Raw genomic sequence first — 27,097 nt, 5'->3', positions numbered from 1 at the left:
TATTAAAAGAATACCAAACAATTGAGCATAAAAAATCTGTTGATTAAAAAAGAATACCAAGTAACTGGAAAATCAAGAGAAAATTCTCTAAAAATGAAAATTTTATTAATTATAAAGGGAAATAATTGCACAACGATCTTAACCCTACACGTGTTCAGCTAAGTGACATCTGACACAAATCAACTAATGAGGCCAGATCAACCTATGAGGCGTTGTCCAGCAAGCAGGGCAGGTCAGAGCCGGGATCCCTAGTCTAGCTAGCAGGGCAGCATAGCGATAAGCAAAGCCAATCCTGCCAGGTAGGGCAAGTCAGGCTTCGAGAAAATTGCAATACTGTTGCGTGCACATAAATCCTGAAAATTTCGAAAATCCTGGAAGGGATTTTTGTAGATAAGTTCGATCTATCCAGAATATCCTAATTAGGTAAACAACCTCGTAGAACCAACAGAAATCCCATGATTGCAACCTATAGAGGGAGAAATCCTAGGGTAAGGTAGGGGGGTTAAATAACACAGAAAGTATTATTGAAAAGGGAATTGAAAAGATCGAGAACTAACCAGTATTGATTATTGTTCATCTGTTTCTCTAATTTGAGCGTTGGAGTTTTTATGACAGATACTAGGCTGCCGCGAGAAGGGAGGCACTAGGAACGACTTCAAATCAGTGCGGATTAGGATCATTAGAACCATCCATCAGATTTCGACCGCACATTAATCAAAATTGTTTATTAAACTATTACATTCGTCAATTTATAGACCTAAGGTACCAAATCTACCCGAAATATAAAATTTTCTAAAAATTGTAAAAATTCCTAATTCGACTCAAACACTTCTAATACACTTAGAATTACTAATAATGACACACGCAAAAATGGAATAAACAATTCACAAAAAATACTAAAATTAAAATTTCCCAAAAAGGAAAGTTTTACCAAATTGCTCGATTTGACCCCCTAAACAATTGAATTTTTGCGACTTCAAGTTGGAGCCCATGTCTTTAGATGATTGGTTAACACGTAGTGTTCGTCGATAGCTACATGTAGACATATAATAATAGCGATTTTGAACTACAGTCGCAAAGTTATGGTACACATTTACCTTTTTTTTGTGCTTTTGTTTAATCTACTCTGTTGTGATCTCTGCATCATTAGGTTGATAACATGGCGGGTACACTTGCATGGTGTGGGCTAGAGTCAACAATTGCTGAGCCAATATTTGGCATGACCAACATAAGGGATATAAATCTCATCAAGAACAACGCAAATTCACTAGAATAAGAATCCAATCAAGCTAGTGAGATAGTCTGCGGTTCTGTTCGCCTAATATTGGTAATACTTCACAACTCCTTCCTTCGGATAAGCCCAATGTTTTTGAAGTTTTCCACACTACCTAGAACGAGCAATTCCATTTCTTGAAGAAAGGACTTCTTCCCTCTTTAAAATCATATAAAAAATAAAAATAAAAAAAATATATCTGAACTATAACGATTTCAGCAATTTTAAAGTGACTATTTCCAATTAGTCACTTCAAACCTGCGAAATAGTCACTTTAAAAACCTCCGAATTAGTTATTGTTCACGTTTTGGTAATTAAAATGAACGGTGAGCCAGAATCGTAAATTCGTCAAAAGTTTATCATTCTTTTGTAAATATCCCTAGGATATATGGTTGTATTAATGTTGTGGACAATCCAATGGACTGGATCTAAAGACAATGTGTTGCAAGATATCTTCTTGGGGAGTATACTATCACATTACTGTATTTCACCTAATCTAAGATAGCTACCTTTTATCGTACTGGAAGGTAAAAAAAATGTGATTGATTAGGACCAGGAATAATTTATAAAAATCAAATGGCTTTTTTGGGGTCTAAAGATGTTAGTTGCATTGCATGGAGGCACGCATGATGTGGACAAAAGTAGCTACTTAAGTTGGCATAAATTAATTGACATATATATGTTTCTGGACGAAATTTAGGGAATCTTCACAATTATAAGTGCCACTCTCTTAACAGTTATAAGTGCTACAAAGATCGAAGATAGATTGCAACTCTCTCGCTCTCTCTCTCTCTCTCTCTGAGATTTATGGCCAAAATCAAGTTCATGGGTACTTGTGTTTTTCTTCTTGTATTGCTTGTCCCCCATGAAGTTGTCTATGTTAAGGGAAGACATGCGAAGTCTTGGAAGAGAAATGAGTGCAAGAAATGTTCAAGGCATTATGAGGGCAGCTTGAAAGCAATGGCAAAGGAGGGTGATAAGCATGCAAGTACGGCAGAATATGCTGAAGGGTTTCAACCCACTTCACCTGGTCACAGTCCTGGTGTTGGTCATTCCCTTCAAAATTGAGTCTTTAATGAATTTTTCTCGTTCTGTATTGGCAATAAGCCAACAATATTGTTGTGATCAGTACTCTTCTGCATAAATGCTTAAGTTGTTCTTCATATTTAATAGGCTTGTCATTTTGTTTTATTTCTTATTGAGTAATTACTGAATGAAATTGCTGGGTAAATAAATGTCTTGAATTAATAGGGATATCTGATGTAAGGGCAAATATGGCATATTGTCGATTTCACCAGTTTTATTTATTATTGAGCTCTCCAATTTTAATTATTGTTGAGTTTGACATAATTAAGAAAAAAAAAAGTCAACCTTGACAATCAAAATATTAAACTCAAAAATAAAAATTGTCGATCTTGACACTATAAAACTCACCCGTTTTCGTTTTTTCAAGTTTTTCCAACGAAAATACAAGGATTGACTTAAAACTTGACATAACAGTTTGTGCAAATGATTTCAAACCAAAAGAACCATCCTTGATTGATTTTGAACCAAAAGGAAGCAAAACAATTGAAAAATCCTAATTTTTTTTATATACATCTTCAAAATGTTTTAAAAAAAGTGGGGAGGGGGAGGACTGCTTCTTCTTCTTTCTCAAATCCTTTTCATCAGAATGAAGTCTCCAAAACTCAATCGGGATGCCAAAAATTCAATTTTTTTTGGATGAAAATGATGAATTTGAATGCTTAGAGCAGTTTTGACATTTCAATTGTGATAAATGTTTAGAGTGAGGTTCAATGGCTGTTTTGAAAACAAAGATTTACAAATGGACTATTTTGATAACTCGCAAAAGTCAATGACTAAATTAAAACAAAAGTTAGCACCAGGGATTATTAAGTAATTTTCTCTAAGGTTATTCACTCACAAGATGGTTGATTGACTCTATACCTTAAACATTTTTGTATGCACGGAGCTATTTTCCATTCATGGGTCCCTAAAAATTGTCCTTTTCTCTAGCCACAATAAGGGGTATAATCCGAGCATCTATAAGATGGTTGTGCAACGTGCATGATTCGGTGCCCTCTTTAGGGCAGGCGGCTGATTCATCATTTGTTTGTCATTTAATTATGCGCATTGTACACCATTGTCTCCTTCCGCTAGCTAGTGATTACGAGGTCCTAGATTCATAGACAAACTCACGGATCTATTTTTATTTTTTAGGTTCCCTTTTACAAATTTTGTCAAGATTGGTTTATATAAGCTATCATTTTTGTACCACATCAAAGATAAAATTATACCAGCGATTAAGTCATTTTTTTTCTGCCCCAATCGCTCCCTTTGTTTACCATCTTATGATATATAACATGTTTATGTTGAGGTTCAATATGTTTCCCTTTCTTGCAATCCACTCCATTGTGACCATTGATTTCATGTATATAACATGTTTATGTTGAGGACTAATGTTCTGATTCCCTTTCTTGCAATGTACTCCATGGTGGACCAGAGAGTTGGGGAACCATGTTCTCTGCGTGAATAAAAAGATAATGAGGTAAGTTGTTCAATGTATTTGTCTTGTTTGCTAAAAACATAACTTTGTTTCATGTGGCCTTTGATACTATGTCTAACTGTTTGACCATGAAGTATAAGGAATGAAGGTTGTAATATTCTACAATTTGATTTCTTTTGAACTTTTTCAATGGTGGCTATACATCAAGGTACTCACTCAATTTTGTTATTTGTCGCTTAGAGACGGTTTGGATAAACTTATCCGTATGTTGCAAAACATATCTTAATTTCGAATAGTATCCACTGCATAATGGAATGATCCAGGGAGTATTGTTTGAAATTAGGATATGTCTGCACCAGATACTATTTTATTTATTTAAGTGAATTAGTTGATGCATATACCCATTATACTTGAATTATATATAGGGAAAATTACATAAAGGACCCTGGTGGAGGGATTTCTTTCTAATTAACCCCTAAGCTTTTAGTGCTTCTCTTAATATAGTCCATTTAACAAAAAAATTTATTTCTAATTTGAAATGTTGAAACTGTCCTAACCATTCGAACTCATCATTTTCGTCTAAAATTTGAATTTCCGACATCCCAGTTGAATTTCGGAGACTCCATTATGATGAAAAGGATTTGAAAAGGGAGAATAATTCATTTTCAAGCATTTTGAAGATGTATATAAAAAGTTAAAGTTTTTTCATTTTTCTTTTCTTGCTTCGTTTTTTGGATGAAAATCGACCAAGGATGGTTTTTTTGGTTTGAAATCATCTTCACAAGTAGTTATATCAAGTTTTTAGTTGATCTTTTCCTATATTTTAGTCGAAAAAACTCAAAAAACGAGTGGGTTTTACCCGCGTTGAGCTCACCAGTTTTAATTGTGGGGTTCGAATATTTTTTTTGTCAAGTTCAACATTTTTTTCGACATTTTAAGAAAATGTCAAACTTGAAAATAAAAAGTAGTGAGCTCGATATTGTATAAATTTTTTTGAACCTTAGCTTCATTTTTCATTTTTTGTTATAAATTGTCAAAATTAATTAAAAAATACATCTAAATGTTCAAAATTATAAGGATACCACCATTTTCATTTGTCATTCACAATATATAAAAAAAACATAAAAAATGATTGGAATCGACGTTGGAACACCTAAGTATGCAAAGAAGATGAAAAGGGTAGTTTGGGTATTTCAAAAAGATTATAACCTAAGATGAGGTTGAGGGACCATTAAGAAATAAAAAATTATTAACAAGCAAAATAAAAAATTATTAACAAGCAACCGCCCAAAACTTAGGGACTAATTAGAAATAAATCCCTCCACTAGGGTCCTTTAAGTAATTTTCCTCTATATGTAATCATGTTATCATTGTCTTGCAATTTTCATATAATGATAGTTATTTGTCGCTTAGAGCCCATTTGGTTAAACTTAAAAAAAGTAAATTTTTTTTTTTTTTAAACTTTTAGAAGCTGTAAAGTTAAAAAAGTTTGTTTGAGTTACTCTCAAAAACTAAAACAATCTTAATTTTTTTAAATGCAAAAGTTTACTTTCTCCCAAAATTACTTTCTTCCATAATTACTTTCTACTTAATATTCAAACATGGTCTTAGCAAAGTAGTAGAAATTTTATTGCTTTATGAAATAGAAAAAATTATACCAATTTATAAAATGGTAAAAAACATTTTGCTATTTTACACAACAATAAAGATATATATATATATATATACCATGTTTACAAGTTGAAAAATCGTGGACCGTCCATTTTTTGTAAACCATTTTTGATGGGGTTAGAAGTTTTGGAATGAGTTGATTTTTCGTGATGATGATCTCCTCACCGTAGAGATCATCCTCACCAAAAATCAGCCCATTCCAAAACTTCTAACCCATGTTTTGAAAAATGTTTTGCCAAAATGTTTGGTGCTGAACATTTCCCTATATATATATACATAATATTGAATCACTAATGCCAAAGAAAACTTATTTTTCTGGTTTATTACACGATATTTTATGAAAAATCATGTGGAATTACTTTTTTGGAACATGTACGGAAGAGATTTACCCTATTGGAAGGAGTTGTTTTCACCACTATGTTACAACTTTGATCTAATTAAACTGTTAATGCATTGCAAAGGCAATTTACGCATAAATAAAGTGCGAAATATCAATTAATTGGATAATAAACCCTTAGCCAAGAGTCGTTCCATCAATTGATTGGGATGATTGTAAAAACCAGTTGATTTAACATTGTTCAATTTGGTAAAGCAATGTCTCACTATCATTTAATGTTAGTCTGGTCATCTAATATGCACATAGGGTAAATTGTAGATACAATTTCTTCTTCTTCTTCTTCTTCTTATTTATTATTTTTTAAACTGAGGTATCCAAACCTCTTAAAGCACATGAGTAATCCTAGAGCACGTATAGTCCCCTCCCCTCATAAGCAGCAGATAATTTCTTGGATAAATCCTTAAGGGTGGCCTCTAAGGGGAGATTCAAACTCGAGACCTCCGTTTCATGAGGCATGATCTTGGCCTTCTCAATATTTTTGGCAAAGCAAGCGAGTAGAATTTAAATTAATGGAAATAATATACAAATCTATCAAGGCGTAGCATTTGATTACAAGCACATTGTTTGAAACTTTAGTGGGGCAATTGAATCATTAATACAAGCCCATTTAGCATGACAAGAAAGATCTTGAAAATTATTATTTCAAGATGCCAAGGAAGCAAGAACAGCCACTCCTATGCTGCCTTCCTTAAATGTGTGAGAAATGGTTCATTGAATGGTTACTAATTTGTCCAGGGTTTCCCTCATCCAACGATCCACTAACCATGAGTAATCAGAATTGTAAATCGCTCTCGTTTGCAAGGAAGAATCAAACTCAATTTCTATAAACTTGAACAATAGAGCTAGTTTTAACATCTTCAAAAAGAGACCTAAATTATACTTCATTGTTGGCTGTGTTTGCAAAAAATGACCTAAATCTAACCAGCACCTGACCATTGCAGTCTCTAACAATTCATCTGCCATCACCCTAACCTAGATTGCCCAAAGAAGAGCCATCAATATTCAATTTGATCCACCCCTCTCTTGGACTTCTCCAATAAATTGGTCTATGTAACTAGTTGCCATTACTTTTAATTTGTAAGCTCCAATTATAACTTCCTTTGATTGATTCATAGCAAGAGTAGGAAGTAGGACTGTCAATGGATCGGATCAAACCCAAAATTCATTCTGTTTTGATCCGATAACTTTGGGTCTGGATCGATGTTTTGAATTCCAATAAGATTTTGATTTGATAAGGTTTCAATCCAATATCTTATTGGATTAGATTTGATCAACCATGTCCCGATCCCATAATATGTTAGAAAGTATATAAATTGTACTATATATTTGTTGAGATATATATAAAGTTTATTTAGAGTTTGTATATAAAATTGGGTTTGGCCTGATCCAGATCTTATACTTATCGGAAAAATCTCAAATCCGATCCAATCCTTATTGATTGGAACCAAATCGACTCCGATCCATTGATAACCCTAGTAGGGAGACTAAATTCTCTATGATCCAATTAAAGATCTTTGAATTCACTGAACACGGAGCTGCATACTTCCTTTTTGAATATCGTTGCACAATAGTCCGTATAATCACTACTTGATATTTTTATTTGAAAAATCATACTTCTTTCTTTGTGTATTCATTTCATCATGTCCCTTCTTTCTCCATTTCTCTACTTCATGATTTGGGGTCCAAGGTTCCTGCATAAATGTTCTTTCACTTCTCAAGCAAAGTTTAAAAGGAATTCTAAGGAATTTTCCTTGAAGATTTCCATTAGATGTGAGTTTTATTTTTATTTTTAAAATATGGAGTCGTAGATCTTTTTATTTTCTTTTCATATTGTTTGCTTGTTTTTTTTTTTTTTTGTTTTGTTTTGTTTTCTTTTGTGTGTGTGTGTATGTGTATTTTTGGATTTGATTTCCTCTACCCAGTCTATTATTTAATAAATGTATTTGTTAGCAACTTAGCATGTGCCCTAAGGGCAGGCCTTAAGATGCATTAATGCACCTTGAAATTTTATTTTTCTATAAAAAAAATGCCCTAAAATTTATTTTTACTAAAAATACTCTCAAATACTTATGTCCAAAGTGTATTTAATGCACTTTAACACGTGTATTTATGACATATGCCAACAAAACCCTGTAATAAAATAATTTTCCAGAATGACCCTAAGATTGGACTTGATATCACACATCTTGACGTGAAAGTGAATATGAACCATAAATACTTTTTCAGTCTTAATTCGAGGAAAGCAACTATGGTTTCCATATACTTTTACGACAGGATTTGCAATGTGAGGTCCAATCTTGAGGTCACTTCAGCATTATGTTTTTCATTATATATATTTCTTCGAGATACTCTCTAGTCTCCCTCATCTCTAGAAAAGTTTTAAATTTTCCCACAAATCCTAAGTAAAAAAAATATACACTTTAGGAACAAATGGAAACATGTTACTTCTAAAATTAGCAGTTTGGGCAACTTCATGAAGGAAGATGAGCCCTCCTATTCTTTCTAAATTCACCCACTTTATGCAATATCCTCCCAGACAACACCCTGATTTTGTTTGGAGTTTTTTGCTTTTCACACTCAGTTCCATTTTCTATGACAAGTACTCCCACCAAATCCCCTAAAAGTTGATTTGAAAGATAATTCTTCAATTCATGCGTAGATGACATCATTTTGTGGCTATACTCCAGTGCTCCAACGAGATGGTAGTTTTACATTACATTCAATTTAAACATCAAAATAATAATCAAATTGAGATTTTATAATTATTTTTTATTTTAATTAATTTGGATAAAGAGTCGTGATTTTCTAACTTGAAAATTTTCACCCCATCTATACACGGCTGACATGATAAGGGCATAGAATCATATATTTATATATTTTTCCTCAAGACAAACACGAAAATTGTCATTATTTCTGTACTCTTGCCATGTCAATCGAGTACAAACTGAATAAAATATTTTGAATAAGGAAATCATTTGCGTTGGATTAATTCAAGAAAGTTTCGTGTAAAATTCAAGAAAATTACTATTAATTAGAAAAATAATATTTTAAAATTATTTCTAAAATCTATCATCTTCAATCTTTATAAAAGTCCTATCTCCTACTTTAACTTTGAGGATAAAAAATGAAAATATTAACATATATTAAGTTATTAATCATTGAATTATTGATTCACGGGATTACTTATTCAAAGAACTCTACTGAATTTTGTTTTTTAGAAAAATTCAAAAAAAATTGTGACTATGATCCTCCAGCCACTTGCATGATCAAAATGTTTTCACCAATCTACACTCAACAAATCTGTCTGATTAGTAATCCTTAACCATAGGATGTGAGAATTTCATGATGGACCTTAAATCAACACAAATAACTTTAGAAGATTGACACGTGGTACTATATATAAAAGAAAGATAAGAAGTTGGATAGCCAAAAACTAGCGTACGTACAAGATTATCACTCATTAAACACTATTGAGTTGGCGGCCAATCGTAAAGAACCGACACGAAATAATGTAAATCGTGTATCGCTGTATCACACCAGTCTTCAAATCCAATGGTCGAAACAAAAGTCTCTCAATTTAATCCAACGGTCAATAACTTGGCTCGCGTCAAGCTAGAACGATCCCCGTATCCCGTATCTATCTTCCCTTATTAAGTCCTCACAAACCACAACAGTATCTCTCTTTCTCGTCCTGGTTCTCCTTCCCAGGCGTCTCTCTCTCTCTCTCTCTCTCTCTCTCTCTGCTTCGTATCTCTAGGAAGTAACGATGCAACCATCCAACGGTGTTGATCCACAGCAACAGCAGCAGCAATGGATGGCGATGCAGTACCCAACAGCAACGATGATGATGCAACACCACCAGATGATGCCACCTCAGCACTACCCACAACACTACATGGCTTATCCCCATCAACAGCAGCAGCAGCAACAACAACAGCAACAAGGATCGACAGAGGAGAACAAGACGATCTGGATTGGGGATCTCCATTATTGGATGGATGAGAATTATCTTCACACCTGCTTTGCTCACACTGGAGAGGTTAGGTTTTATGTTTCTAAACATCTTTTATTTTTATTTTGGTCTTAGATTTGATTTATTGTAGAAAAATTCTTGTCTTTGTTGTAGAAATTCATGCGGTGTATATATTTATGAAGAGTTACGATTTGTGAATCTGAGGAATTAGGATGCGTTTATGAAGAATTTATTTAATCTTTGTTTTTTTTTTTTTTTTTTTTTAATTTATTGTTTGATGAGGTTGTTTCATGGAAGAGTTTGTTTTAGATTTACAGTTCTAGGTGTTTTTTTTTATTCATTTAGTTGTTATTGTGAATTTTCGATCAGATACAATGTTATTTCAACTATTTGCCGAGGGGTGTTCAACATAGATTCAATTCGCTGTTTCTCTGTATTTCGAGCTATCTGTTCTATTCAAGGCATCTTATTGTTCCCCCCCCCCCCCCCCCCAACGATTCCGAGTTGACTCGCCGAGTCATCTTGTGATCTACTCTAGGATGAGATAAACTGTTTAACTAGGTTTAGAATTATTTATTAATAGATATACTTATATTCAAATAATTATAGTTTTTTATTTATTTATGAAGGTGGATTTGAAGATGCTTTGTCACAGGATCATATTTCTATTTTGATAATAAATATTTAAATAATTAAAAATTAATTATTTTGTATCAAAAAGCACAAAAACCCAAGTTGGCCGGTTTAGTAACTTGGCCAATATTTTAAAAATATAGAATGGGTCATATCGGATGTTAGATGAGTCAATGTCAAGGACAATTCACATTGAAAATCTCTATGGTTAACGAAAGATTCCCTAGTCATCTTGCTCTAGGAAGATTTTTAAGACCATGATGACTAAGAGTTTTTTAAAGAAGGGTGGATCTTAGAGAAAACAAGGTAAAGAGAAGTGTGTGTGGCTGGTTGACTTGGGAGTTGTTTTTTATACGGGGGGAGAGAAAATTGCAACTAAATGGTTGAATCACTATGGGAAACTCTCTACAAAACCCTAATATGATAAGATATAGGTCTTCCCATGCGTCAACCTTGAAACTAATGAGAATGAGATATTTATATTTGAGGCCAAATGCCCTATTTTTATTTATTTATTCAGCCAAACTCCATAGCTCTTTCTTTCGAAAAGCCCAATTAGCATTAGGCTCATGGATTTGGATCACATATGCTTCATTATTCCAGTTTGAGCACTCCAATTTATAGTGTTCAAGATGATTGCTGCACTTACAACATAAGTTTTGTTGCCTGAGCTCCTCATTTTGTTGTTCATGTAGTTGTCTGTGTTTTTCATTTTCCTTTATTATACAATCACGAACGAAGAGAAAATATGCCCGAGAGTGCCGCGTTCGACGTAAGTTTTAACAACATATTTGTTAGCTCTTCTAAGAACATTTTTGTCGGGTTCATGTTCCCTCAATGCGATCTGCTGATTTGTGTTGCCTGAACCTAGACCTTAATACTTGATACAAGATGATGAACAAAGAATATTAAAGAAGGGGCTAAGGAATCTGGTTTGAGATTGGGTCAATGATTTGGGCTACGATAGGGTAAACCCAACGGTATTTGGGTTGTAGGGTTTAATTTTGACATTTTGCAGTTATGATCACAATCCCAATGTCCATATGTTGAAAGGTAAAATACAAAGTTTTGTAGTTACAATATTTCAATAGGGTAAGGGAAAAGGTTAAAGGTTTAGGTTTGTAGGTTAAGGATTAAGGGTTGAGATTTGTAGAATTCAAGAATTCAAAAGTTCTAGAATGCAAGAAAATCATGAACTAGAAAATAAAAGAGAAATAAGATTAAAATAGAAAAAGAAGGGATATAAAGATAGAACCTTGGAATCATAGCAAGGGTTTCTTGTACTCTCACCAAGAATGATGAAAAACTTACACCAAGGCCTCCATTGGAAGAAACTATTTCTTTATTCATCAAACTCCCCGTAAAAAAAATCTTAATGCAATCTATATATAAAAAACTCATTTAAGCATCCTAATAAAACTAAAATACCAAATAAAAAAATTAATAAAACTCTAATTTTCGTAACTTAATCTCTCCTAAATTTTCAACCTTTATAAACATAAATAAAAAAACATACTAAAGTTACCAAACTACGCTCATTATGCTAAGATCATGAGTCAATAAAACATAAAAATAAAAGTTCAAAATAGAAAAGTAAATAAACATAGAACCTACTCTTACTCTTTAGACTTTAATGTCCCCATCATGTTTTATTTGTCAATCTCATTGTTCTTCATCACAAAGGATGGTATATGCCCTAGTTCAGGATCATAGTTAGTAATTCTTCGAATAATTTGTAAATTATTCCTAAATTTTCGGAATGATACAAAAAAGGATTAAAACTTTCGTACAATTCAACTCCTTGTAAGAATTTGTGACTTCTTGATATTTTTCTAATCATTCATGATTTATTCTTTTCCCAAATCAAGCAAATCAAAAGTACTTTCTTCTAAGAGTGTTAAAAACACAAATTATTATATAAAAAAATCTATCTTAATATCGCATAATAATATTTTCATCATTCTCTCTTTGCACTTAAAAGATTTCATCATTAGACAATCACTAACCATTGCTTGTTATCGAATCTCACAACTATCGATTAACGGTTAATTTTTTTCACTCCTTTTATATAGCTTCCCTCTCCTCTCAGATGTTTTGAACTTGAGTCTTCGTAACTCAATTAAGTAAGATAGTATGTGCTTTGCATTATTGGATTTGTGTTAATAGTATGATTAATCATAAAAAAAAAAATGATGTCTTAGTTTTAAATTTGTCTTATATATGTTATTTTAGAATAAATAAAAAATGTCTAATAAATATGTGTAAAGGTATCCAAGTATTATTGATTTGCAATAAGGCCTAAATGTTTGATAAACATGCATAAAAGTATCAAATGTTCTTAATTTGCATAATATGAGTTAAAAAATGTTCTTAATTTACATATGGATGAGTTAAAAAATGAAGGATATTGGTGGTGATTTGAAAAATGAGATATAAAAGTAATAAACATTAAAAAGATAGGGGAGTTTTCTAAATATTTGAATATGAGTAATGTGAAAATTTTAATATGTATGCACATGAATTTTTGGAAGTTTTCTAGAGTGTTGAGCTCGAATTATACCCGAATCATTCTCATATTGCATTTTTGCCTTCTCTTTTTTTTTTTTTGAATTTTTGACTGAATTTTTAAACGATCTGCTAAATGTATATTCCAAATCGTACTCAAATTAATCCTGAAATGATTTTTTTGTCGTACACCCAAATTGGTAACTATGTTTAGGATGGGCATCTCCAACCATGGACATCATTCCTTGGCCTCCTAGGTGACAAGCCCTACATAACCTAAAATAAGTTCTTGGAAAATTTTCTAGGGTTCATAAGCTTCGCAGAAGCCACCATGGACTTGTGGTTCTACTCCACTGGCCTAATCATCAACAACTGATATTTATCGTATGCATTCATCATCCTTTTTTGTTCTTAAGACACAACTAGAGTAGCAGTTTGTCATGTACTACCTTAATGTAAAATTACTTCCCATATTTCGCAACTAGTACTTGAACAATTACTTGTAATTTATAGCATCTCTATCTCACAAATAAGGATTGCTATGATAATTAACAAACATCTGAAGATGCTACTTCTCAAGTTACCTAACCAATGTGCTTTCAGTAATTGCAAACTTGAAACTTCATAATCTTTAGTTGCATATGCTTTTGAATTCACCCTATCGGATAGGGTAGGAGTGAGTCATGGTATTTAGGTATATCTACTTGATCTAATGATCTGAGTTCAATTTTCTTTTCTAATTACTACTGATGGGGACATCAAGTCTTAAAGAGTAGAATATATATATATATATATATATATATATATATATTTATTTATTTAATTTTTCGTTTTAGGTTGTTATTTTTTAAGTTTTTAGGGCTTATTTTCATGTTTTATTAGCCCATGGACTTAGTATTATGTTTGGGGGTTGGGGCGAAGGGGTAGTTTTGATAACTTTAGGATCCTTTTTTATTTAAGTGTATAAGGGTTGGAAATTAGGAGAACTTTAATTATGAAAATTAGAGTTTTACTAGTTTCTTTGTTTGGTATATTTTAGTTTTGGTAGGATTCTTAGAGATTTTCTTTATTTATAGATTGTATTAGGGTTTATTGACAGAGAGTTGAACGAAAAAAAGATACAGAAAGTTTTTTTTTTCCAAAAAAAAATTAAATTATAAAAAGTAAGAGATGTCATTACTTGACCTGCACATGCATTCCCACTAGTATACTTGGTGTTAATGCGGTCATGTTTGTATTCATATATCAGAGGCTTCCAGATATTCTGTTTCCATTCAATATGCCTATAGTTTCTGATCTTTTGGCAATATGAAATACGCAGGTCATCTCCATAAAGGTTATACGTAACAAGCAGACCGGTCAATCAGAGGGGTACGGATTTGTGGAGTTCTTTTCACGAGCATCGGCTGAGAAAGTTCTGCAAAGCTACAATGGAACTGCAATGCCTAACACAGAACAACCTTTTCGCCTGAATTGGGCGTCATTTAGTACTGGTGATAGACGTTCAGATGTTGGTTCAGACTGCTCTATATTTGTAGGAGATTTAGCTTCAGACGTTACTGATACCGTATTACAAGAAACTTTTGCTTGTAGATATCCATCCGTAAAAGGTGCAAAGGTTGTTACTGATGCAAATACTGGCCGTTCAAAAGGTTATGGCTTTGTGAGGTTTGGTGATGATAATGAGAGATCACGGGCCATAACTGAAATGAATGGTGCATATTGTTCTAATAGGCCCATGCGTATAGGTGTTGCTACCCCGAGAAAGTCGTCTGGATACCAACAGCAATATTCTTCTCAAGGTATGTGATAATTATTATCCTAGCTTTGCAAATTCATATAGAGTTTTCTGAGTTATATTTTGACAGTTTTGCTTCCACGAAATCCTAGATAAAAAATGAGAGCAGCTATTGGCACGCCAACTTTAACTTGTTACACCCCAATAAATATAAAAAAGATAAATGAATGTTTGACAATAAGTAAAAGTTGGGGTGCCTCTCTCTCTCGATTTCTATTTGTTAGATTTAGGATTTTATATGAGCCTAATCCTCTTTTTTTTTGCTAAGTATATGAGCCTAATCCTAATTGTAAACCACTACTAAAGTTGTTTGAATGTGTTATAATGCTTACTAATGTTGAGGTAATAATTTGAACCAAACTTTTGTAACATTCGAATGGTGTTTTGATCTTTATCAGGGTGATAAATAATTTAATAAATTGGGGTGTAATAAGTAAAAGTTGGGTGCCAATAGCAGCTATCTGAAAGATTTAGTTGTAGTTACTTACAATCCTGTTCTAGCTCCTAATACTTTTGAAGTTTTAGAGAATCTTGAACTGATAGGTAGGAGTTTGCCAGGCTTTCCATTCTTAAGACTTGAAAAAGTGGTCCAAAGTAGCAGTCTGTTGCATGACAGCCTAGGCATAGTTCTTTTTTCGTTGGATAGGGAACATCTCATCACTTAAAGAAAGTAGATGATTTGATAGTGCTTTGCTACAAGGATGAAGGCTTACTTGGATTTATTGTGTCCAGGCTAGACCCGTCGTAGGACTCCAAAACCCCTTTAGCGTGCTGATAATAGCATTTCAAATGCCAAATTGATTTGGAAATATTACGCTTAATTATTCAAACATTCTAGCGAGCTCATCCTTTCTAAATAAGTGCATCTAGTCTAGAATCTGCTTAAAGAAGTGGTGCAAAACATATACTATTATTGTGTACTAATGGACCCATTTTCCAATATGACTTCTTTCAAAACCCTATTTGACATGGGTACTGGTGGCTAGACCTATATGTTTAATTCATCATTCACCTTGTCCAGAGAATCTCTAAGTGAGACTTTGCCTTTCACAATTTTATGAGTGGGGAAAACCTTTCCATCCATAACCGATTGAATGTTAGGGGAATTTGATTGACGTTGGAGCTCCAAACTAACAGTTGAGGTTTGTCCATCATCTAACTGACACATTAGATATGAAGCAATAACCCCAATACCTTAGTCCATCACTTCTCCAATGGCATGAAATTGACCCTACATTTGGGCACCAAAGGTCATGGTGGAGTTCCATACCATTGGAGCATCTTCTACCACCAAGTAAGATTTGGGTTGAATAAGGAAGAGAATGAGTTGAAGCTTCCCTCATATGCTTCTCACTTTGACTTGGTTAAGGGGTTTTCAATCCTTTGATATTAGATGGGATACTTTCTGTTTCAGTTTATTCCTTCACAAATCTCTCTGCCAAGTAGCATCTTAAATTACCCCTTCTCTTAACTGCTTTCTGTTAAAACCCTAATGAATGATGAAGAACCACTTTGGTTCACAAAAGCATTTCCAACGATTTATCTTCATATAGGAAGACTTCTCCTTGCATTTATGCTTCTGTTTGGGGCATCATTCCCTTCAAGATTGTGATCCCGATGGCAGCCCCAAAGAATCAAATGGCTAATCAAAAACAATTTACACCCCAAGTTGGGTTGACACATTTCCTCCTTTTCTATTATTTAAATAAATATGAAAATTTATTTATTCTGGTGGACTCCATTAATTATGCTAGTGGAAATACCAGTTAACCATTTGTTATCCCATTTACTTGACCTAATATACATCATACCAATCTCTTAACAAATTTGTTTTTGTTTTTTTTAAATGGAAAAAATAAGAAACATTGGAGAATGGGAAAAAATTACAATTATTCCAATAACTCTGGAAGAAAAAAAAAACATTTGTGTAATCTTTTATTACCAAATTTCATTATAATTTATTATATGTGCATGTTTAACAAGTGTCTAAGAATGCATGAAACTCAAAATTGTGAGGAAGAGTAGTGAAAATAGAATTTAAAGACAAGCATCTGAGAGTAGAAGAGTGAAAGAAACAATTTTAGAGTGATGTTGGAATAAGTGGGGTGGGAATGATATATTTTTAGGAAATAGGTCGAAAAATTAACTTAATGCCCCAAGACACAATCACTGTACATAATATCCCAAAATCAGTCAATTGCATATCCCAGCATAGCATATGTGATTTAGTGACTGAAAATAGCATATGTTGTGTCACATATCCATTCCAATTTTAATGGTTTTAGAGACTTTTTTGTTACCCCCATCCATCTCCTTGTATGTGGGGCCCATGACCAAATTATTTGATTCTTGGTCCGACCCATTTTTATTTGGTGTGGACTCAATTCGTAGCTTGAATCACATGGACATATTTGGGTTGTGCGTTTATCAGTTGAAAGATAGACCCAAGCCATTCGGCTTGGCGCAAAAGTTTAGCTTTTTTTTCTCGAAAAAGAAAGTAAAAAAAACAAGTATAGGGCCCTCTAGAATTTTTATGTGAATTTAAAGATGTACCTCACTGCAAATCAACTCATTTTGAAGTCAAGACACAAGTTACCCAATCTTTCAGTTAGGTGTGTCGCTCACGCTTTGAAACCTCGCTCAGGCACTTTCGGAATGAATCCTTCTCCAATCCCCACTCTCAAAATGTTAAAACCCGCTCATATAAAGAATCTCATTTCATCTGTCATATTAAGTATTTTTTATTTCTTAAATAACTATTAGTTATGTATTTCCTAAAATGTAAATATTATAATGAATTATTACAGAGAATTACAATTAGAAACAATAATATTGTAATGACTAAAAAATTAAAATATTATTGTAATTATAGAATTAATTTGAATCCTTCAAAAATAGAAGGAGCTTCAATCATTAAAACATTTATTAATTGGTAATAATTATATTGATCAAGAATTGTTTTGTCATAATTAATTGGAGGTGGTGAGTAGCATAGTAACAATTTTAAAATAGTCGAGCTATATAAATAGTACAAAAAAATACAAACAAGCAATGGATGTAGGACGAGTGAAAATATAACAACCATGGACCATGGTGGAGTCATGTAAAGAATCTATTAGTATGTAGTGATGTGTGATGTATTAATTAAAGCAAATGAAGTATACAATAGTAAAATTGATATTTAAGTATATTACACATAACTCAATACATAACGTTTTGGAGGCGCTTTGCACCTTAAGATATTTTCAACTGGGTGTTTTCACGTTTCCGCTCCCGCTCCCGCTCCACATTTTGGTCACTAAGCACAAACCACATGCTTAGAAATTTGAACAGTGGGATTGCTTTGTATGTGGATAGTACATGGGTTATTGGTCTGAATTCTGAACTTGAACCAAATGCAGGTATTTGTGCATCCATTTTGACCATAAGGGCCTGTTTTTCTACTTGAATGATTTCTTATTGCGCTAGCCCAGGGTGTTTGATGGAAGAATATAAGATGACTTTGTTTCTTCAAATCTGGATTCTTACACGGAAGTCATATTTATTTTCTTTGTTGTTAGGTGGCTATGCATCAAATGGTGCCTCTGCCCAGGCTGAAGATGATTCTAGTAACACAACAGTAAGACCGCTCCTCACCTGTAGTGGTTAGCCATCAGCTGGTATACTTTTTACTGTCAGTGATCAGTGTTTTATTGTAGATTTTTGTAGGAGGGCTTGACCCCAATGTCACTGATGAAGATCTCAGGCAACAATTTTCTCAATATGGTGTAATTGTCTCTGTAAAAATACCCGTTGGGAAGGGATGTGGGTTTGTACAGTTCGCTAACAGGTACGTCTCCTAAAGGTTGTCTATCACAGATTCTTAATGCAGACTAATTAGCTAGAATCATCTTTTTAGTCCCTGAATTGTCCTGTCCTGTCTAACATTTCTTTTCAGAAATGATGCCGAGGAGGCATTGCAAAGGTTGAATGGGACTGTGATCGGTAATCAGACAGTTCGGCTTTCTTGGGGCCGCAACCCAGCAAACAAGCAGGTAACATTGAACCGCTACACTTCAAAACTTTTTTGGCCTAAAAAAAAACAAAGAGAACTGCTATCGGCACCCCAACTTTTACTTATTAAACCACAATTTCTTAAATTATGTATCATACCCAAATTAAAGATTAAAACACACACTTAAAACATTACAAAGGTTTGGCTCAAATTATAACACCCGACATAACAAAACATTACAATTTCAGTAGTTGTTTACAATTATGATTAAGCTCATTAAAATCCTCAACCCAACAAATAGAAATCTAGGGAAAAAAATGAGAATTTCTATTGGCACCCCAACTTTTACTTATTCTCAACCATTCACTTGTTTTCTTTATTTTTAATTGAGGTGTAATAAGTAAAAGTTGGGGTGCCAATAGCAGCTCTAAAAATTGGGAAAAAAAAGAAGAAGAAAGTTGGCTTGAGTTGATTGCTTATTGAGTTTTAGCCCTTGACCAGTCATCTATGTTTTAAGTGTTGTTCCAAGTTTTGATCATCAATGTATCTTATCTCTTACTTGATGTTTGTATACATGGGGTTTGACAGTTGAGAGGAGGAGATGCTGGTAACCAGTGGAATGGAGGATACTATGGAGGGCAGGTTTATGATGGATATAGCTATGCTGCGGTGCCACCTCAGGATCCAAACATGTACGCTGCCACTGCTGCTACAGCATATGGGACTTATCCCGTCTATGGCAACAACCAACAGCAAGTAAGCTGAACTTCAAAATTGGCTTTTAGTGTAGCCATTTGGCATGATCTCACTAGGTGGATCAACTGTAGTTTGGGTGGGTTGTGTTAATAGTCACGACGAGTAACAACTCCTGTTGTGATCTAGGATTGAATTTTGACAATCCAGATTGTTCTTAGGATTCAGTTAATGTTTGAGAGAGCATAGACTAGTGAAAAAATGTTTTTCGACCTTGAAATTGTGGGCATGCAAATGGTGATGCATTGTGCTTCATCAAAATAAAATAAGATCCGGATTAGATAAAAAAAATGGATGCTTGTTCATATCAGCTCTTACAGGATTTGGTTTGGGGCCATGCCTTTACTTATATCCTCTCTTGTTAGAGGCGAGGGAAAAATATTATGTTTGATAGGTAAAGTTGGTCTAGTAGTTTAAAACCTGTTCCAAGCTGAACACGGTTCAGTTCAAGTCACACACATACCCACTCACCCAAGGCTGGTAAGAGTGATTACTGAATGATGTCTTTATATTGGAAATTTGTGCTCTCCAAGAATAGTTACTGTCCAGGCTGAAGGCCGGGATGTGGGTTAATGGTGTTGTGTAAATGTCTTGTATTCGGATGGTGGTATGCAGAGTTGCAGGGGTGCAGACCCCCCCCCCCCCCCCCCCCCCCTAATTGAGATCCCCCGCTCAACGGATGAGGGTGAAGGACAGCCCAAATTTTTTAGGGTTATGACAAGGGCAATTGTGTAAAAGGATGTGTTTAATCAACGCCTGGTTTTATAAATAGATATTTCTAGAGTTGTAAAACTCAAGAAACTAATGATTGTTGTTGATCTGATCCGTGGACGTTGGCACATTGCCAAATCCTTGTGTTTTGTGTGATTTTGTCATCTTTGTTTTTTCACTAATTTCACAACTTGTGTCTTGAATTTTTTTTGTTTTTTTAAGTTTTACTTTTGGTCATATTGGGGGTGGAATGGAGATAAGTGGAAGCATGTGTGAATTCTCTAAATAACAGAAAACATGATTTTGGACAGAGTTATCTCTCAATAACGGTACTTTGGCTTTGGACAAAGTATAATGGAGGAACACAATTCATTTTGCTGTATGGTATGGAATTAAATTGAAGAACAAAGGAATATGATTTGCTCAGCTGATCTCAAATCTTTTGGATAAGTCTTTGATGATGAATTGGTTTGATCTAAGCGTGATTCAAATTTGACCCTGATCTAGATTTAATATCCATATCTGCTAAGAGCTCTGTTTGAAGCTCAAGGAAAATATTGGAATTTTACTCTTTTTAGTTAAAAAGCATGAAAAACAGAGAGGGTAAATTAAACTTTGACCCTTAGTGGTTTGGCTCTTGTGGACACCTAACATTATGACAATTGCACCAACCTCGCCTTTCGTGGGTGGTGGTAAAGTTCAAATGTTATTTTACCATTTTTAATATGAAAATAATTAGATTTTAAAATTATAAAAATGGTCCATCTAGGCATTTATTTTCTTATTGGTGAACCCAGTTTTACGGAGATATTTTTGTTTATAAGAAGGTAATATGGTATTTATAAAAGGTAAGAATTCATTTTTTAACTATTTGATGGACGGGATGGAACAAGATTGTATCAATGCCATTTCCCAACACTTTAAGCATGTTTGATGAATGTCCGAGTTTCATTCTTATGTCCATAAGCAATGAAAAATGAAAAAATGATCTCAACCCTCCGAGTGAAGAAAATGGAGCAAATGTACATTACTACCTTATGAGTTGAATCTGATGATCAAGGAAGAAGAAGGATGGGGTAGGTGAGATTGCCCGGTAATTATAAGAGAGGTAAGAGTAATTGTTAAAATGTTAGAGGGTCAACAAAGAATTATGCCAAACCACATACGGTGAAAATAGAATTTATCAAAAAACAAAACTGAAATAAATCTCAATTAATAGTTAAATTAGAGCAGTTCATAAAAAACTAAGTCATGGACAAAGCAAGGAATCAAATATATAATTGTAAGTGAGACCATACTTGGTATGCCTGCAAATACTTTGATGAAATCAACTTTATGAGTGCTTAGTAATAGAATGCAAATGATTTGAATTGGAAAAAAAATTGCATGGTTCATCTAAGAATTAAATTTGCATAGACCACGTAAATTCTCAAGAAATTTCAGCTAATGATCAGCGGCAATAATTCATTTGCAAAGTTATTCAACTCAAACCTATGTATATCAAAATAATTAAAATATCCCTTATAAAAAAAGAATCAAATTATAAAAATATTCTCAATCCTTGTTATGGCAATATACACATAAATTTATAAAAATACCCTTTATCAAAGTTATAGTTAATTAAATATTGAAAAAAATACTCTTGTCCAAGGAAATTTTAAATTGCAAAAGTAGTCCTCAGTACTTACTACACTGACAGGTATATGAATCCACAAAAATATGTCTCATCAAAGAAATGTTTACCTGCATATTAACATTATATTAAAAAAAAAATATATATATATATATATATATATATATATACCCCTCATTAATGTTTTTATAAAATATTCCTCTCTCATAAGGGTATTTTTGTAAATTCATATGCATATTATTATGACAAGGCTGGAAGTATTTATGTCAGCATAGGAATATTTTTGTAAATACATGTGTAAGTTAATGCGGAAAGTACTAGTGGCACTTTTGTAATTTAAATAATTTCTTCCTTAAGATCAAATAAGTTAAATTTATTTCCACGTTTTATTTTAATAATAAATCATTTAGAAATTCTTGCGTTACAATTAATATCAAGTTATCAACCAAACACAAAAATGATTTGACAAGAGATTTCCCGATGACTACCAAACTATAGTGAATTTTACATCACAATAAAATGCAATGAAATCGTGACACCGACGTATAACTCAATATGACACATGATGGGGGGCAACTTTTTTTTATATTAAATCTATTGAAGTATTAGACTATAAATAAGGATAAGGTGAATTAAATCAACCTATCACTATCCTTGAGGGACACTCCACCCACCCTCCTTTTGTTGGGTAGAGATCTAATTGCTCCAATTGATTTTTTTTATTTTTTTATATTCGTGGTTGGTGATAACAATGTTGTTCCCATATTTCAGGTTGGTTGGATCCTATTAGTACATCTTTTGATTTGTTTTTTTCTAAAAAAAATGTTCTTCTTATTGATGATATTAACAAATCTTTTATCTGTTAGTCAATTGATTCTCATTTCCTTGCTTTTCTAATCAAAGTATATAACGTTTGATCTAAGTTTTCATTTCACCATTATTATCATTTTTTTCTCTAGGCTTATGTTTTATCATTATTATACATATAGTTTTGGATATTTTGGAATGATTTATTCAATGCCGAATTTAAAAAAAAAAAAATGAAAATCACTGATTTAAACATTAATCTTGGCAATTTTGATTTTTTTTTCTACTTTTTGAGCTCGACATAGGATAAATCTTTACAAAATGCATATATTACAATGATGAAATGAGCTGTCCAATAAAACGTTACACTTTAAGTAAGATTGGAGTTGGATGATACTTAATCAGAATGTAATATTTGATCTGAGTGTCCATTTCTACTTTATCATATTCCAATAACACGGGTAAATATTTGCTCAAGGAATCTCTTTTTCTAAGATCATACTTTTCAAGAAATTTATTTCATAGAAGGGCATGATCACAACCCTTTTTTTTTTTAATTTTTATCAATAATGGAATTTGGTGATTAAATAAATGTTAAGATGATTTATTTTTAATTATGCTAGAAATCATGTATTACATGGGTTTATTTGTAATTTAAGGGTTTTTGAAGATTGGCCTCAAGATTGGACCTCATACACAAGATACAATGAAATATCCACTTTCACGTGGTGGTGTTCTCACATTTGAGGTCACTTCAGCATTATTCTTATTATATAATAAAGGTGTTCTCTTATGATAATGCTGAAGTGGCCTCAAGAATGTATCTTATATTGCACATCCTGACGTGAAAGTGTGTAAAAATCATATATTCTTTCTTCTAGATATAAGTAAAAAAGCATTTGTGGTTTCTACACATGCACTTTTGCATTAGGATGTGTGATATGAGGTCAAATCTTGAGGTCACTTCAGCACGACTCTACTTTAAGAATTATGTGTATGTCATATCGTACACATCCTGACATGAAAATGTGTAGGAACCATAAATGCTTTCACCGAGATACAAGTCAAAAAGGATCTATGAATCCTACACACTTTCATGTTAGGATATGAGATCACTCCATCTCGACTCTACATTGAATAAGGGACTTTTATCCAACCATTTTTGTCAAATAAAATTTATTTGCACTGCCACTGGCCCACTACTAACCATAATCATTTAAGAATATTGTTTTTAAAATAATGGTGAAGTGACCCAAAGAATGGACCTCACATCGCACACCCTGACGTGAAAGTGTATAAAAATGGGAATCACATATGCTTTTCCCAATGTACGAGAGATTTTTGCGACATACCCAATTGCATATATTATAGTGACAAAAAGACTATTCACATAAAACAATATAATTGTGAAGAATTTTTTATTGAGAATATGTATTAAGTAGTAACCTAGTAAAGAACACAGACCATTTAAATCTCACTTAATAAAAGTATAATGATTTTTTGAGGCCCTTTTCTAACACATGTCTCATCACAAAATCATAGATCATCTGCATTGGGATACGCATAATCATAAATCTTTTTCTATGTGAGGCAAATGATCTACAGTTCTGTGATGGGGGGCGTATGTTTGAAAGGGGCGTCATATTATCACAACTCTTAATAAAATATCAACCTATTAAGAATCTTTTGAAGATTTTTCAAGGAAAATACCATAATACTCTTTTAACAACTTTACAAAATGGTTTAATTTAAAAAATATACTAAATCTAATAAAAAACTTGACCAATTTATTTGGCTATTAATATTTTTGTTAAAAATAGAAAATAATTTTACTTTTTAAGTCAACTTGCTAATTTTTTAGTTGAATCAATTTGATGAACACTGAAGTTGAGTTTTAAAATTATGTTTCAATTATTTAAAATTATTTATATATTTTAATAAATCTAATATACATAGATGAAATAAGTTTGATGATGATGATGACCATACTCATCTCCATTATCATCATGATCATCATCTTTGTAAGTTAACGATTACTAATTTTGGGAAGAGAAAACAATGATTTTTTTTTTTTTTTTTTCATTTAAACCATTTTTTTCACTGTTATATAAGAGATGACCGTAGTCAAAGGTCATGGTATTAATCTTAAAACATAGGAGTACCTCTAATATTCTCAAACACGTTTCTTTAAACCTCAAAAGTTGTTGAAAGGGTCATTACGACATTTTTACTTTAAAAATCCTTTTTAAACTAATATTTGATCAAATGGGTACTAGTCCATATTTTTTTAGAAGAGACTGTTTTATGCATATTTTCAAAAAAATGGTCTTTGCGATGATTATCCCTATATTAAAAGAGATTTTTGGTCCTTAAACTTTTGTTAGATTGATTAGCACTAGAAAAGAAAAACATTCACCAATTGGACTATCAACATACCCCTCAAAAGTAAGGGGAATTTGGTAAGAAGTCCCACCCTCTCAAAACAAACACACACACTCACACACACACTAAAATCAGGTCCAGGGAAGGGCCAGATTTGGCAAAAACTAATCTTAATCATTAATTATCAAGATATTGCCTACAATTTTTTTGGCAAAATCTACTTTATCTCCAAGACTTAATTGGAAATCTTTGGTGGATAGAGAAATTTACTCCCGACCAACTAATCTTAGTCGTTAATTATCAAGATATTGCCTACAATTTCTATTGGTAGAAGAATTTCACATTTCTACTTTATCATTTTCCAATAACACGGGCAAATATTTGCTCAAGAAATCTCTTTTTCTAAGATCATACTTTTCAAGAAATTTATTTCCTAGAAGGGCATGATCACAACCCTTTTTTAAAATTTTTATCAATAACGGAATTTTTGGTGATTAAATAAATGTCAAGATGATTTATTTTTAATTATACTACAAACCATGTATTACAAGGGTTTAATTGTAATTTAAGGATTTTTAAAGAAGATCTGGAGTGACCTCAAGATTGGACCTCACATTGCACGAGATACAAGTAAAATATCCACTTTCACGTGGTGGTGTGCTCACATATGAGGTCCAATGTTGAGGTCACTTCAACATTATTCTTATTATATAATAAGAGCGTTCTTGCATGATAATGTTGAAGTGATCTCAAGATTGTACCTCATGTCATACATCTTGAAAGTGTATAAGAATCATATATATTTTTTATCAAGATACAAGCGAAAAAGCATCTATGGTTCCTACACATGTACTTTCGCGTCAGGATGTGTGATATAAAGTCAAATCTTGAGGCCACTCCAGTACAACTCTACTTTAAGAATTATGCTGTAGTGACATCAAGATTGTACCTCATATCACACATCCTGACATGAAAGTGTGTAGGAACCATAAATGTTTTTTTATCGAGATACGAGTCAAAAAGGATCTATGATTCCTACACACTTTCATGTCAGGACGTACGATATGAGGTCAATTTAGCACGACTCTAAATTTAATAAAGGATTTGTTTCGAACCATTTTTGGCAAATAAAAGCCACTGGCCCACTGCAAACCATAGTCATTTAAGAATATTGTTTTTAGAATAATGTTGAAGTGACCCAAAGTATGGACCTCACACCGCACACCTTGACGTGAAGTGTATGGGAATCACAGAAGCTTTTCCCAATATACGAGTGAAAAAGTGCCTATGGTTTCTATCCACTTTCACATCAAGATGTGCAATGTGAGGTCCAATCTTGAAGTCACTTTAGCATTATTCAATACTTATTGGATATACCTAAGAGGAGGATTAAAATCCGGCCACCTCTTATCTTTCCCCGTACATACCAAAGAACCTTCCTTTTTTTTTTGTATTTAATAAAAGATCCATGCAGCAAAATTTAGGGTGAGGAAGTTAGGTTTTAACCCTCCTCCTTAGGTGTATATATCATATTTTTTAAATTGTTTGGATGTCGTAAATCTTTTAAAGACCAGACTTGTAAAAAAGATTGTGAAAATGGACGGCATCCTTACATTGTAGTAAAAAATTATATCAAATAGTTGTTCCCCAATCATCATCGTCTATCAATATAATAAACTATAATTTTAGGACCCCACTCCCTTTTGTCTCCCAGATAAAGAGGAATTATAATTTAGTCTTGTTACAAATCTCGGATAATTATTATATTTATTGTCTTTCCTCTTCTCTTTCTTTTCATGAATGCCCTTACAATTTTATTGTCTTTCCTTCTATCTCTCTTTTCAAGAATACCCTTTCGATTTTATTGGCTTTCCTATATTACTCATTTTTCAGTGATATCCTTCCAACTTTATTGACTTTTCTCTTCTACCCCCATAACCCCAAAGAGGATGGTTATTCTTTTCCATGGAATGGAATCATTCATTTTATTAATAGCCTTCCAAAAGTATTTTTAGCAAATATATTGATTACAATAGGAGATTTTAATATGGTATTAAATAA

General features: G+C 32.9%; 1 protein-coding gene across 1 annotated transcript; it reads left to right on the top strand.

The window, feature by feature from the left end:
• Nucleotides 1–9,528: 9,528 nt before the first annotated feature.
• Nucleotides 9,529–19,808, top strand: LOC147403741 (polyadenylate-binding protein RBP47-like). The gene is made up of 6 exons (XM_086439458.1): nucleotides 9,529–9,886; nucleotides 14,280–14,760; nucleotides 18,317–18,375; nucleotides 18,455–18,585; nucleotides 18,694–18,790; nucleotides 19,339–19,808. The coding sequence occupies exons 1-6, from the start codon at nucleotides 9,614–9,616 to the stop codon at nucleotides 19,513–19,515; spliced, it is 1,218 nt and encodes a 405-aa protein (XP_086295584.1). The 5' UTR covers nucleotides 9,529–9,613; the 3' UTR covers nucleotides 19,516–19,808.
• Nucleotides 19,809–27,097: the final 7,289 nt, after the last annotated feature.

The sequence above is a fragment of the Akebia trifoliata genome, chromosome 4 (genome assembly GCF_017979445.1).
Source record: "Akebia trifoliata isolate Shusen 1 chromosome 4, ASM1797944v1, whole genome shotgun sequence".
NCBI classification, from domain to species: Eukaryota; Viridiplantae; Streptophyta; class Magnoliopsida; order Ranunculales; family Lardizabalaceae; genus Akebia; species Akebia trifoliata.
The sequence above is the reverse complement of the archived record's forward strand: the minus strand, read 5'-3'. Positions and strand labels throughout refer to the sequence as shown.